General features: G+C 44.0%; 1 protein-coding gene across 1 annotated transcript in view; it reads left to right on the top strand.

Annotated features, from left to right (window-relative positions):
• GRM4 (glutamate metabotropic receptor 4) overlaps window positions 1-14,027 on the top strand; it is a 241,850-nt gene that overhangs the window by 62,043 nt on the left and 165,780 nt on the right. Inside the window, exon 2 of the mRNA XM_035122273.2 lies at window positions 2,810-3,026. Coding sequence (XP_034978164.2) covers window positions 2,810-3,026 — 217 coding nt within the window. The remainder of the gene's footprint in view (window positions 1-2,809; window positions 3,027-14,027) is intronic.

The following is a 14,027-nucleotide window of genomic DNA, read 5'->3' as shown; positions in this document are numbered from 1 at the left end:
GAGGTGGGGAGAAGTGGCTTGCTATTCTCCCTCCCTTCAACAGGGAGTGTTGCTGCCAAAGTGACTTGTTGATAGCTTCAGCTGCCATGTTTTATAAAAACATCTTTCTCTTCTCTCTCCCTATCCCTTGAGTTCCTGACTGCCCTTTTGAAGCCCGTCATAATTAGGCTCAAAGCGTGGGAGGAGACGAAGTTGGTGGGCGGTGACAGCTGCACCAATTAAGCAAAGATAAACCATGAAAGGAGGGGGGCGGGCAGGAGTTAAAGTAGCAGAGAGCTCTTCTGTCTGAGGTTTTGGCAATCTGAAACCTGAGTCTTAGGAGCTCTTCAGATCTCCCTTCAGTGGCTGCTCCTGGGCCTGGAATCCATCTGGACCCTTTCCTGTCTTCCAATGTGTATCCTTTAGAGATGAGAGACCGAGGCTTTTTGTCTGTCTTCTTTTCTTCCTTCTTGGGGGATGCTCCAGCCTTCCTTTCATCTGCCATTCTTTGTAGTGGTGCCAAATTTCATGGGAGAAAATGCAGAATAGCGACGGCATTATTATTTTCTAGTGCTTCCCAGGCTCCTCTTCTGTGATCGGACCAAATGTGTTCTTTGGGGAGGGATGAAGGAGAAAGAATATCCTTTTAACATTGGCTTTGCTGCTGTTCTCCACCTCGTTAATCACAGCCATCACCTTCTAGCAATGAACAAGAAACCTCTTGGGACGATTTAGAAGAAATTTGGAGCCAGATGAACACTACTCCAAAGCCTGATTCTTCACCCTCTCTTTACCCATTGTCAGGCTACATACATCTTATTGCTGGTAGTGCTAAGAATCTAATAAGGAACCAATAGATACTGACTGGGGCTCTAGACTAAGATCTATGGGCTGAGGAGCTGAGGTCTATCTCTATTAGAAGGCTGTTCTGTTATATCAATGTGAGCACATTTCATTTCTTCTCTCTGATCTGGAGTTCCCATTTCAACCTCCCTTTGCAACATTCTGAGGCTTAAGGATGGGGAAGTGGCAGAGAAGACACTCCTTCCCCACAGTTTGTCATAGCATGAATGCTGGCTGGTTGGCACTGGGGAGAGCTTCCTAGTCCCTGCAGGCATTGTATAAGTAGGAGAAGTCTCAAAGGTGCAGCGGGATGAAACAACTACCTGGTCCTCTCTCTCCAATTGGTGCTTGTTGGTGTATTCTTGCAAGCCTTTGTCTTAAGTATTCAGAGGACACAAACAAGCACCAAGAGGCTAGTGTGAGGCTGCAAAGCTTTTTTAAAAAATGTACAAGCCAGATTGCACTTGGCTGCCTCTTTTAAGGTAAGAAAAAATGGGAGAGAACTGCCTGCTCCCTTTTTTTCAAAAATAAGAAGCTGATGGACTTGGGAGTTTTAGTTTGCATAATATGGATTATGGATTACTTCACCCACAATTAGTCCCTGCAGCAATCTGTCTGCAATTTGGCAGATTCCATCCACTCTGGAGGGGCTCTTGTGCCTGTAAATCTCACCCCTTTGACCAAAAATGGGAGGGTTGTAGCTGTTTTTAGGTTCCTTATTATAGCAAATGGGAAACACAGAGCTTGGTTTCATCAAAAATATCTCAGAACCTGGAGCACAGACTGAAGCAGAGGGAACCCAGAGTGACTCAGAAACAGATCTGATTTTAAAAAGCACTAATACAGATCAAATGTGAATCTTGGGTCATGTGCACTCCCCTAGTTATTATTTCCTCTATAAACCAAGTATGAATTACAAGCAGCACAATACACTAGCTACATCCAGGTTTTCTTTTAGCTATCTTGAAATAAAATGTGGAGGGGGCACAGGTTTGCCCCTACTTCCAACATCACTGTTTGCTGTATCCCACCTTTCCTACATTGAGGCCAGAATGGAAATCATTCATGCTTTTGGATGAATGAACTTATAGGACTCCCCATGCATTGGAACCCAACACAATTAGGGCTTCTGATTGCAAGAATATATAACTTTGCTGCTTGAAATGCAAAAGTTGGGAGGAGAGAGAGAGTAGCAATAGGGGATGCTGAGGGTGGGAGTGGCATAATGGCCCATGCCATCTTCACATACTACATCAACATAGTTAAAACAGCATCTGAATGAAGCCACTGTGGCCACACAGACTTAAATAGCTATAGGGGAGAAGTGACCATGCAATTAGAAGTATTCAGCAGTTTTGATGACCGCTGATTGCCTGGCAAAACAGGCCACCCCATTTTAAAATAGATCAATGGCTTCCCTCTCCACTGGGTGATTGGTTGCTATAAAAATGTTTCAGCATTTCTGGTTGGTTATGTTCTGCCCTTGTGTATGGATGTCTAGAAAAGTGTTCTGAATTGGCTCTTTGGTGGTTCCCAATAAAGATTCAGACCCTTTCTAATTCGTGGTGCTCATCCCTTGGGAAGGACTGCAGCTTAGAGGCACAGCAAATGCTTTGGATGCAGAATTTCCCATATTCAATCACTGACAGCTTCAAGTAATGCTGGGAAGGACCTAGCCTGGAAGCCTGGAGAACCACTGCCATTCAATGTCAACAATACTGAATTAGAAGGACCACGCCCTATGGTCTCTCCAAAAGCTGTGACATGACTTAACCTGAATACAGTAAGAAACTGGGGACTGCTTGTCCCTAGCCCAGTTATTAATCTCGGAGTCTTTGCTTTCAAAGAACAACAAATGTTCTTCCCATGGGACAGTCCATTAGAAAACTGATGCTCAAATACTAGTGTGAGGTTTATGGATTTCTAGAATGGATTATCCAGTTTGACATTGTGAGATCTCTCTCTTTCTCTCTCTCCACCTTCACAGATTCCTCAGATAAGCTATGCTTCCACCGCCCCTGACCTGAGTGACAACAGCAGATATGACTTCTTTTCCCGTGTCGTCCCCTCGGACACCTACCAAGCCCAGGCCATGGTGGATATTGTCAAAGCATTCAAGTGGAATTATGTTTCGACCTTAGCCTCTGAAGGCAGCTATGGTGAGAGTGGAGTGGAGGCCTTCATCCAGAAATCCAGAGAGAATGGTAGGTAAACTGCTGTTCCTATAAAGAGATGATGTATGGGATAGAGATAATATACTGAACCACGGGGAAAGGATAGCTGCTCCTATTGCTGTGGAATGAGATATGGGCTGCAGTGCTAAAAAAAAACCAACCATGGATAATAGGGTATCTTGAGTGTTGATGGATTTATCTTTTAACTTATATGTGAGTCTTGGAAGCCAGAAAAGATTGTTACAAATCTTCACTGTAGCACATCTATATATCCGTTGTGTTGAAGGTAACAGTTGAGTGAATAATGGGTCCCCATTGGCTACATTGTTTAGAAAGTGATAATCTCTGAAGGAGACAAGAAAGTTATTGCTATTGGTTGACGTTGCTGAAAATGTTCTTCAGGAGGTTCATTCTTCATGAAGTGCAAACAATGCTGTCAATGAGGCAGATGTGATGGTGATGACCAGCTTACAAAGAATCATTAAGAAACTGAGTGTGTGCTGCATTTCATGCTACAATCCAGTTAGGAGAACATTTTGATGTTGCCTTTAAATGTTTTAACTGTAGCAGCAGAAAAAGTGATTGCTATAAGGAGGTCACAGAGAAGGGATGTGGCCATGAAGAATTTTAATGTTTTATATTTTTGTAAACTGTTTAGACTAAGGTTTGTTTGTTTTTTTAAAATCAAGCATTGTGTAAGTTTTGTTAAATAAATAAATAAATGTGCATGAATTGTCCATGTCCGATGAGAATACTGTATATTTTGTGTTGCTAAGTGTTCAGAGTGCCAATATGTGGAAAGACAGAAATACCTGTGGAAATTAAGAGGCATGTTTTGTACATCCTGAGCCTAGAGGAAATTTTTCTTCTACTACTGCTATATTAGTGTGTAGCATACCATGAGGCAGCAAGAGTACAGTTATGCAAGTAGTAGTTAAGTGTCAGAATGGAAAGTGTGGGGACACTCTGCTAAGCTCTACTCATTGATAAAGCTCCACCCATCACTGTGTCAGTGATGGCCCATTACAAATTATTTTACACACCCTGTTTCCAACCTTGGACAGTGAGGCTGTTTCATTCACAATCCTAGCCAACCAAGTGGGGATCCTAGTGCACACAACATAATCTATGAAGCAAAGTCCTGGCTTTTTCTTTCCTTTGATTGGATGAGAAGCTCAACAGAGAGAATAGGTAAAGGTAAAGGGACCCCTGACCGTTAGGTCCAGGCGTTCATCTCACTTTATTGGCCGAAGGAGCCAGCGTACAGCTTCTGGGTCATGTGGCCAGCATGACTAAGCTGCTGCTGGTGAACCAGAGCAGCACACGGAAATGCTGTTTACCTTCCCGCCAGAGTGGTACCTATTTATCTACCTGCACTTTGATGTGCTTTCGAACTGCTAGGTGGGTAGGAGCTGGGACTGAACAACGGGAGCTCACCCCATCATGGGGATTCGAACTGCCGACCTTCTGATCGGCAAGCCCTAGGCTCTGTGGTTTAATACACAGCGCCACCCGCGTCCCTAATGGAGAGAATAGTAACTGTTAAATAGAGTAAAGGTTCAAATCAAATGTGGAGCCTGTAAGATTGCCACCACATTTGTCCTATCTCTGTTCTTCTGCCTTTAACAGCAACCTGAGAAGCAGAAATAGAGAAGGTAACTCCCATCATCGCCACTTGCCAGAAAAAGCTTTGCTGTGTTTCAGACTCTTGTAAAATCACAGGAGCAAGGCCAACAATACGAATAGTGGAAACTCAACCTATGATACAAACTTATGAGATGCTGAAACGCTAGTGGTAGTTTGCTTTCAGCTTGGTGTACGTGTTGCTTGCCCTTCTCTCTCCATCTGCTAGACTTGCCAGTAGAGGTACATATTCCAACCTGGAGCCAAAGCCTCTGTGTTTATGTGTTTATACAGCACATCAAGCTCATTGTAATTGCTTATTTTCAAGGACTACATAGAGTCCAAATGTTAGACATTGGTAATACCCTGCAGATATAATCCTGCTATAAATCTCGCCTAAGCCCTTTTAATTGCACAGCCTGGGCTGAATTCATTATTGCTACTGTTTGCAGAGGCGTGGTAGTTTTCAGGGCATTGCAGAGAGGCAGGGAAGGACTCTAGGATTTGGCCCAGGCATCCTCTATATAAGAAGGCGTGGGTTGCACAAGAAGTGTTTGCAGAAGGCAAAATGGTGCAGGCATTTCCCCCAAGAAAGATAGAACAAACATTCTCAAGGTGTGACTCAGTCCTCCGTAGGGAGCCATGGCAGTTGCCAGGGGCAGGTATGAGTGACACTACTCTGAATGTGTGACTTTACTGAGCCAGGAAGCAGAATGGACCATACCTTCTCTCCATATGCAATCAGCATAAAGCCTGACATCCATCTATTCCATTCATTGCAGGGACAGTAAGTGCTGGAAGACAAGGGAGTACCTAGCAGTTACAGGCAGATGGGTTCTTTTTATGCATCTAGTTGACACACACACACACACACACACACACACACACACACACACACACACACCTCCTCATTTTTTTAAAAACACAAAACACAAAAAAATGTTTATACTGAGCCAAAGGTTAGTGTTACTGGGGAAGCCTTTGTTTTTAAATCACATATAGGGGTGCTCAATAGCTGTTTTCCTGACACAGGAAGCTCCCCTCTGGCTACATTTGGGACTTTCTGGATTAACGTTGATGATAATGCTCACTGCTCTGAAAGCCAGGGACTCAAGTCTCGCCATTCTTCGATTGAAAGTAGACTCAACTTATTCCTAAAGACTAGGAGGGCTATAAGGAGGACATAATGGAGAAGAAAACAGTGCTCAACTGCAAGCATAGCAATCCCTCTCTTAAGCAGGAATGGGCAGCCATGTTTTCTAGTAGGGATGTGGCCCTCATTCATTATCTCCAGTTCTCCAGACTTCCCAGAACTCTTGAAAATCCTGTGCATGTGGACTTTCTTCTTATCCCAGCCACTGTGGGCTATTCAAAATGATGAGAGTGTAAAAGACTGCTGAGATGAGTTTTTGGTGGGTGTGATGACTTGCAGCACCGGTAGATGGCACTTCAGTCTTTGCTGCATAATTCCTATGATTTGCATTGTGGGATAAATAAGACTTGCTTCTGGGCATCTCAAGCAGCTTCTGCAATGCCAGCTTAATGTCATGGATGATAATTCAGTGGGAATCCCAAGCATATCTTTGCTGGGACATAGGATGGCCACCTGATAATGGACAGAAACTTTGGCAGGCAGAAATTAACAGGTGAGACTTCTCCCACCGTCCTCCCAGGGGAAGTTTTAGGTGGTGTTGATTGCAGCCTGTTTCGCAGGTACAGAATCTTTGTCTACAAAAAGTGGGTGTCTGCAGTGGGCAACACAGCCAATGAGTCTTCCATGCCGTATGTTTGCTGGTCCCTCAATGTTCCCTCCCAGCTCACTATGTGTAAGATAAAAGAGAATCCTGCTTGCCACAGCAGGCTGGGGAAGGAAGGCTGGTGCAGAAACTGGGAAGAGTAATGTGCAAGAGGTGCAGTGGCTGTATCCACTCTCACTGCTTTGAAATATTTAAAAGTATAGGCAAGATTTTTGGGTGTCAACTTGGCAGCCCTAGGTGGACACTGTGTGCAACCTAAATTAGCCCATGACTGCCCCTTTATCCCCTGCTGCTCAGAGATAGTTTCACTATTGCATACAGTTTTAGGAGGTGTACGAAAATGCTGCTGCATCTACAGAAGCTTTCTGTTATGAAAGTAACTCCCCAGAGTTTTATGGTTCTTTGTGATGCCACGTGAGAGATCTCCTCACACCTCTTTAGGCTTAAGATATATCCAGATGGAAGGGGAACTGATGTGCACACCCAGCTGCTGCAGCTGTCAGAACTACCAGAAGATAGAATCAGGATTAAAGATGACTTTGAAATGATTGGAGAACTGGCCCAAACTAACAAAATTAATTTCAATAGGAACAAATGTAAGGTTCTACACTTAGGCAGGAAGAATGAGTTTCACAAATATAGGATGGAGGACACCTGGCTTGACAGCAGTATATCTAAAAAGGATCTGGGGGTCTTAGTAGACCCCAAGCTTAACACGAGTCAACAGTGTGATGCAGCAGCAGCAGCGGAAAAATAATAATTAAATAATAATAATTTAAAAACAACAACCAAATGCTATTCTAGGTTGCATCAACAAAAGTAATAGTACCACTCCATTCTGCTTTGGTCAGACCCCACCTAGAGTACTGTGTTCTGGGCACCACAGTTTAAGAAGGGTATCAAGCTGGAACATGTGCGACCAAGATGATCAAGGGTCTGGAAACCAAGTCTTATGAAGAATGGTTGAGGGAGTTGGGCATGCTTAGCCTGAAGAAGAGGAAACTAAAAGTAGCTATGATAGACATTCTTCAAATATCTGAACAGCGGTCACATGAATGATGGAGCAAGCTTGTTTCCTCTGCTCCAAAAGTCCACAAAAGACTCAATGAATTCAAATTACAAGAAAGGGGATTCCGAAGTAAGAACTTTTTGGTGGTGAGAGCTGTTCTACAGTGAAATGGAAGACCTTCATTGGAGGTTTTTAAACAGAGGTTGGATGCCAATATTATAGTTGTGATTTCTGCATTGCAGAAGGTTGAACTAGATGAGCCTTGGGGTCCCTTCTAACTCTACAATTATGTGATTCTATGACACCCATGACTCATTGGAGGGGGGAGGAGGATGCTTTTCTTCTCTTTCCCCCTCTTTTTTTGTGGGTGGACATGTTGCACTGGGGAGAGGTGAGGGAGAGGAGGGGTACTCCTTGTTGTGGGAGAAACCTGGACTGGCACTCCCCTAGGGTGGAGTAGAACACACAGAGACCAAAATAGGGCTTATGAAAGTGATGTCCTTTCGGTGGTGCAAAATAAACAGCTGACAAATTACAGAAGCACGCACCTGCAACTGTATGAAACTGGATTTTTCACCCATCTTTAATTTTAGGAAAAGAAAGGAAGAAGAAAAAGGGAGACATATGGTAGGAAGGGAAGAGAAGAAAGAGAGAAGCCATTTCTCTCACTCTCCAAATTGAAAATTGAATTGAAAGGCTGTGCAATGCTGCTGATGTCCCCTTGCAGCCTAATCCTTCTGAAAGATTAAAGATGTCTTTGGCCATATATTGTATTGATTCATTCTCTGAAGTATAAATCATTCGTTCGCCAGCAGGCTGGCAACCAACCAGTGCTTACAGTTGAATGTTTAAGGATGAAAAGGGGAGGGGGCATGCATTTATCTCTGTGTTTGTATGTATATTTGAGGATACTAGGGAGGGACAGATCCATAGTATTGCCTTCTCTGGGTTTGCTCAAGGCCAAGGTTTAAGAGGAGATGCTTTGCTGAAATGCTGAACACCATAAGCAACCTCGTTCAAGAGTGCCCCCCCCATATCTTTACACCCAAGTTCTGTCCCTCTCTTGCTGATGGAAGTGCCACACACCCATGCAATTTCAAAGGTAAAAACAACCTGTAATTGCGAGAAGAGGCTTGCACCATGTTATGTATTAGTGTATATAGTTTTCCCTCAGGTCCTTGACAGTTGTTTCTCGGACAGCTTGGGCATGAGTCTTTTTATGGTGCTCCAGGACACGATGGACAAGGCAGACCCAGTGTCAATCTCCATGTCGCACGGAGCTCCTTCGATGAGCATGGTGATGTGTAGCTTCCGTCGCGTAGGTGTGTCGGTTTGTCCAATCATGGTTCCGGATGGGCAGTGGCAGTTGGTGAGGGCGAAACAGCTCTCCTTGGTGGACCGGGGTGACGACTTGGACTTGCGAGGTGGTGAAGGGGGGGTGTCGGATGGAGCCGATCGACAGACCTTAGCGATGTAGCCCCTTCTGGAACATTGCTTACAGATGGTGTCTCTGAATTGACACTTGGCACGCGAATGGTTGCCTCCACACCTGGCACATTCTGATTTGTTCTTGGCCTTCAGTTTGAATTTTCCGCGCTCCCGCTTTGTCTGGTGCATGTCCTCGTCTTCACTGTCGGATGCCTTGTCACTGCTGGCTTCCTCCTGGTGCACTGGGATTGGCTTCCTCGCGAGAGGCGGGCTGCTGGCCTTGTGGATCTCCTGAACGGAGAGTTCAGCAGCTTTTGAGGCCACAGCCTCCTCGATGGCCTTATGCAGCGTGAGTTCTGGCATGGCGAGGAGGCGCCATTGTAGACGGTTGTCCCGGACTCCGCAGACAATTCGATCCATTAGGGCATCTTCTAAGTCTCGGAACTGGCAGTGCAGGGCGGCCTTTCGAAGCGCGGCGATGCTGAAGATCATATGTTGTCATACATGGCCACCAACAAGTGGTTTTTTTATGTGTGAGATTGTGGTGCTAGCATGGATTGAAAGCACTTGGGGATGGCATGAGTGCAAGAAGCATTAAAAGCTGGCAGAGCAGACGGGTTTAATCATCTCCTTTCCCCCTGATGGTATGATATACATCAACTTCTGAAAGAGAAATGAGGAGGTCAGGAATAATTGTGGGCAGGATTAGACAGCTATCGGGTATCAGCAAAACATTATCATCAACATGTGTCATTAAGTAACTGCTGTATACAGCGTTTTGGGAGTTCTGCGAAAACATATAATCAAGGTTTTATGACTACCAGAAAATCAGCTGTCATAATTTTAAAAGGAAGTGATTCATTGAAGCTATAGGCAAGGACTCATCCAGGAACCTACTAGCCCTGACACCTGAAGCACTGGGACCTAGGTACTGGTGCCTGGGGGTGGGGGTGGGGGGTGGACTGAGCTGAAGAGGGCAGAAGGCAACTTTGTGCTCATTTCACATGGGTAGCTATTTGTTGGATCTGGGCACAGCTTCCTCTTAGTTCTTGCTTCATCTCTTTCAGCCTTATCATATGTTCAGTGTTCGTTTATGGTACTCTCAAGTTGAGGTGGGCTATCTCAATGCTGGGCTGTGGGCAACAATCTGGAGCGAGTCAGGACCTGGGAGCTGGATCAGAAGAGCCGTCAGGATCCAACCACGAATCAGAACCAAAGAGAAATCAGGATCAAGACTGCAGAGCAAGTCCAAACCAAACAGCAAGACCAGAAACGCAAGCCACCCTAGACCTTGTTGTACCTTGTGGCAGGCATCCTCACACTTGACTTTCAGGCATCTCTCAAAGGCATTTTTTATGCTAACAGGCCTTTGCAACTATTTAATTTTTATTTTGATTAGCCAGTCACCATAATAATGAAGGTGCGTGTGGGTTCTTTAGCAGTGATTTCTGCATTGCAGGAGGTTGGGCTAGATGATCCTTGGGGTCCCCTGCGACGCTACAATTTTATGATTATCTGTATTTTTAATAGCGCGTTTTGTGTTTTAACATTGTACACCCCTCTGTTATTTCATGGTAAGGTGGTAAAGAAATACTTCTATAAATAAAAGCACAAATAAATGTATACAACTGAGCACAACTCTGCAGGCCAAACACTGCACACCATTGGCTATTATGCATAGATAGATAGATAGATAGATAGATAGATAGATAGATAGATAGATGATAGATAGATACAGTGCTTTTTCTGGGGGGACGCAGGGGGATGCATACCCCTAAACATTTTGTGAATCTTTGTACTTTGGTCCATTTACTGTATTTATTTTTTTCTGATTTCAACGATAAAATGGTGATTTTCTTGAATCCAAATGAGATTACCCCTAAACATTTTTTAAAGAAAAAAAGCACTGGATAGATAGATAGATAGATAGGCAGGTATCTCAAGATATTTCCATTTTTCTCTTTAAAATAAATCAACTATTGTTAGGTTGCTGCATGGTAAGAATTACCCAACACATTTGCAGTTTTCAAGGAGACTTGAAATGAACTGGCTTTTTTTATTACAGACAACGTAGCCCAAGCCCTCCCTTTTTGTTCCCCATCACCAAGCTGGGTACTTTCCAGTAGAGAGGAGATGTTTATAAATACTAGCAGGTTTTAAAGGAGTATAAAGTTGGCACCGTTGTTCAGCTCACCCAATTTAGTGGAATTATCCCTGAAGGCAGGTGCTTTAACTTGTCTGGAGACTTTGGACGGCCCAAAATTCCATGCTCAGCAAAACCTGGCAAGGATTTGTCAAGAATGAGAAAGCATTCTGCTGACTGTTGCTACAGGATGCTTAGAAGGGATTACCTTGCTGCGAAGCAGCGCTGGCAGTGAGCTGCAGGCACTTGCAGCCTCTCCCTTAAGAGGCCACTGTGGAGCACGGTGCTTGGACATCGGCAGCAAGACATCCCGCTCTCCAGCTCCATCTCTCAAGGCTCACAAACAGGGGGAAAATCGGAGCACTAGCCATTGTGAGGTCGATTAGGCAACCTCTGCTCTGCTAATTCAGGGGAGCTGGCTTTGGAAATGCTCACTACAGCATGCTCCACTCAACGTTGGATTGGCAAACCCCACACAGCTACTCAACTCCTCTTTTGTACAGTTGCTTTGGCGCTACTGACTGTGAGCATCAAAAACCCCCAGTTCCACACAGCCTCTCTCTTCAGGACACGCGGCAGGAAATGAAGGGCTGACTATCCTGAGAGCTTACCACCATTTCTGAACTGCCTTTCTCCCCTTGGCTTTCTACTACACATAAGCCACCAAGGGAGCAATAGCGAGGGAAAGAGTGTTTTCTGAGCCAGCTCCAGCCCTGTGGTGCACAGGCTGCTGTCTATTACTAATTTAACTGTATCTGAATGGCACATTAAGTTCTGGTGAGATCTGTGGGACACTAGGCTATTTAGTTCTAGTCAAACTGTGTTATGGCCTTATAAATGGATAAAGGGAATAAAAACTTTGAGGTGACAAGCCTCTAATCAAAGGGCTATAAATAGGAATTGTGTTAATTCTAGGCTTCTTCTTTGCTACCACAGCTTTGAGAACTGGCTGTGCTTTTCATATAAGGTGAACCCACTTGGGACTCTCTGCTCTTCAGGATTTTAAGTTGACAAGCATTGCCTTTGTCAAGAAGGCTTCATTTTGTGTGTGTGCCCGTGTCTGAATTTTAGAACAAACGGGTGAGGATAAGTCAGGATGAATTTGTATGACAAAGAGTGCTTTCCTTCTGCATGCTTGGTTTGGTTTTGTACATCTGTGGACTGCATGGATAGACAAACCCAAAAGTGTGTTTATTTTTATGTACTGAACCATTTCCTCCCTCTCCTGTCTCCCTATATGTCGACAGTATGACTGTATTCTTGTGTATATGATAGAACTGTACACAGAGTAGCTGGCTATTTGTACATATGTGTGTGTATGCTTTCTGCCTAAACACATACATGTATATATGCATGTTTATAGGTATGTCTGCATGTAGCTGCCATAAGAACATAGGAATGTCAGCACTGACTGACAGCAGCTTTCTAGGGTTTCAAGCCCTACTTGGAAATGTTGAAGAGTGAACCTGGGACTTCCTGCATGCAAATTAGATGCTCTGCCTCTCCACTGTGGTCCTTCCTAATGGTGTTTAGACTAGTTCTTTGGAGATAAATGTCAGTTTGAATTTTTAAAATATATTGTATCCTTTGGGATTGGTGTTGAAGAGAATCCGGGGACCTAAGGGTGCTAAGGCAGGGCAGTGTTCCAGAATCAGAGGCAGAAGTGGAGAATGGACAACAAGGGTCCCAAGAGGCAGAGATGAGGCAAGCTGCTGAAGAAGGCAGGGTATCTCCCCCTCCTGCTGCCATCAGCTTCCCTCACCCCTGGTTGTCCAGAACATGAAGAGGAATGAAGAGGGTGGAGCAAAGAAAGACAAGACAAAGGAGCCTCAGGTTGCTGGGGGAAAAACTGGGGCAGGAGTTTTAGAGAGCAGTGGGGTGGCAGGGCCCTTCAGTCGTTGCAGCTGCCTCATTGGGACAAGACCTACTGGCAAAAGTTGCTTTGATCACTTGGCCTGAGCTGTTTTGGTTTCTTTGAAAAAAAAAGGTTAACTTCACTGAAATCGGGTGTTTTATTGCTGACTTGCTCCTGATTTCAGCTCTTGGTAGCTGCCATCCATTCAGATGCATGTAAATGCTCAGACTTTTGCAAAATTTGAAACTCTGATGAAAGTTCACATTTTGCAAATTTGACCTCAACAGTTTACATTTGAATTTCAGAATTGAAAGCTGGAATTCAAATGTGGAATTTGCGTTGTTTGATTGTCAATGTGAATGTTAAAATACAAGTATTTTTTTTTATTGTGAGCCAATAGTCAGATACAGTACTGTCCAATAATGATTGCTACTGCATGTCTACTGTCAAATATTGGTTGTGTCAGAGTCTGTCAAATACAGACTGCTGCAGATGCCATTCTCATATCTGATAACATTGTTGCCAAGTGTTGACTGCTACATATTGGATACTGTCAAACACTGCTTGGTATTGCATGGCAATTGTCAGAGATGGCAAATATTTTCTGCTTCCATATACCAGCTCTAGCTAGTGCAAAATGTTGCAGCTAGACTCTTGATGGGGACAGACTACCGCCACTCCAGTGCTTAAAAGGTTGCAAGGCCCTTAACAACATGGGTCCACGATCTCTTGAAGATCCCCTGGTCCCTTATATACCAGCTTGATCACTGAGATTTTGGGGGAGTCTCTCTTGGTGGTCCTCAATGGCTCAGAGGCATGGCTTGTAAACACTAGAAACTATGCATTTAGTGTAGTGGACCAAAATCTGGAGAACTCTCTGCCCACTAAGATCAGATAGGCAGCTGAACTTCAAGTGCATGGCTGAGACTTTCTTGTTTCAGCAGGCATTTTAAGGTAGTGTTTGGCTTTTTAATTTATTTTTTAATTGTTATATTGTCTCATCTTCTATGGATTGGTTTTTTTTTCTGTGCCCTGCTTAGAATTGTGAATAATTAACCAGTATACAAATGCCACAAATAAATAAATTAATAGATAAATAAGTGACTTATGTGGAGGGGGAGAGAGGACACACAAGTGAATAGTGCTGTCAGCATAAAAGTATCTTCAATAGACGTCTGGAAATTAGTGGTAAGGATTCCTGCCAAATTTATTCTGG

This window comes from Zootoca vivipara, chromosome 7 (genome assembly GCF_963506605.1).
Source record: "Zootoca vivipara chromosome 7, rZooViv1.1, whole genome shotgun sequence".
Lineage (NCBI taxonomy): Eukaryota > Metazoa > Chordata > Lepidosauria > Squamata > Lacertidae > Zootoca > Zootoca vivipara.
The sequence above is the reverse complement of the archived record's forward strand: the minus strand, read 5'-3'. Positions and strand labels throughout refer to the sequence as shown.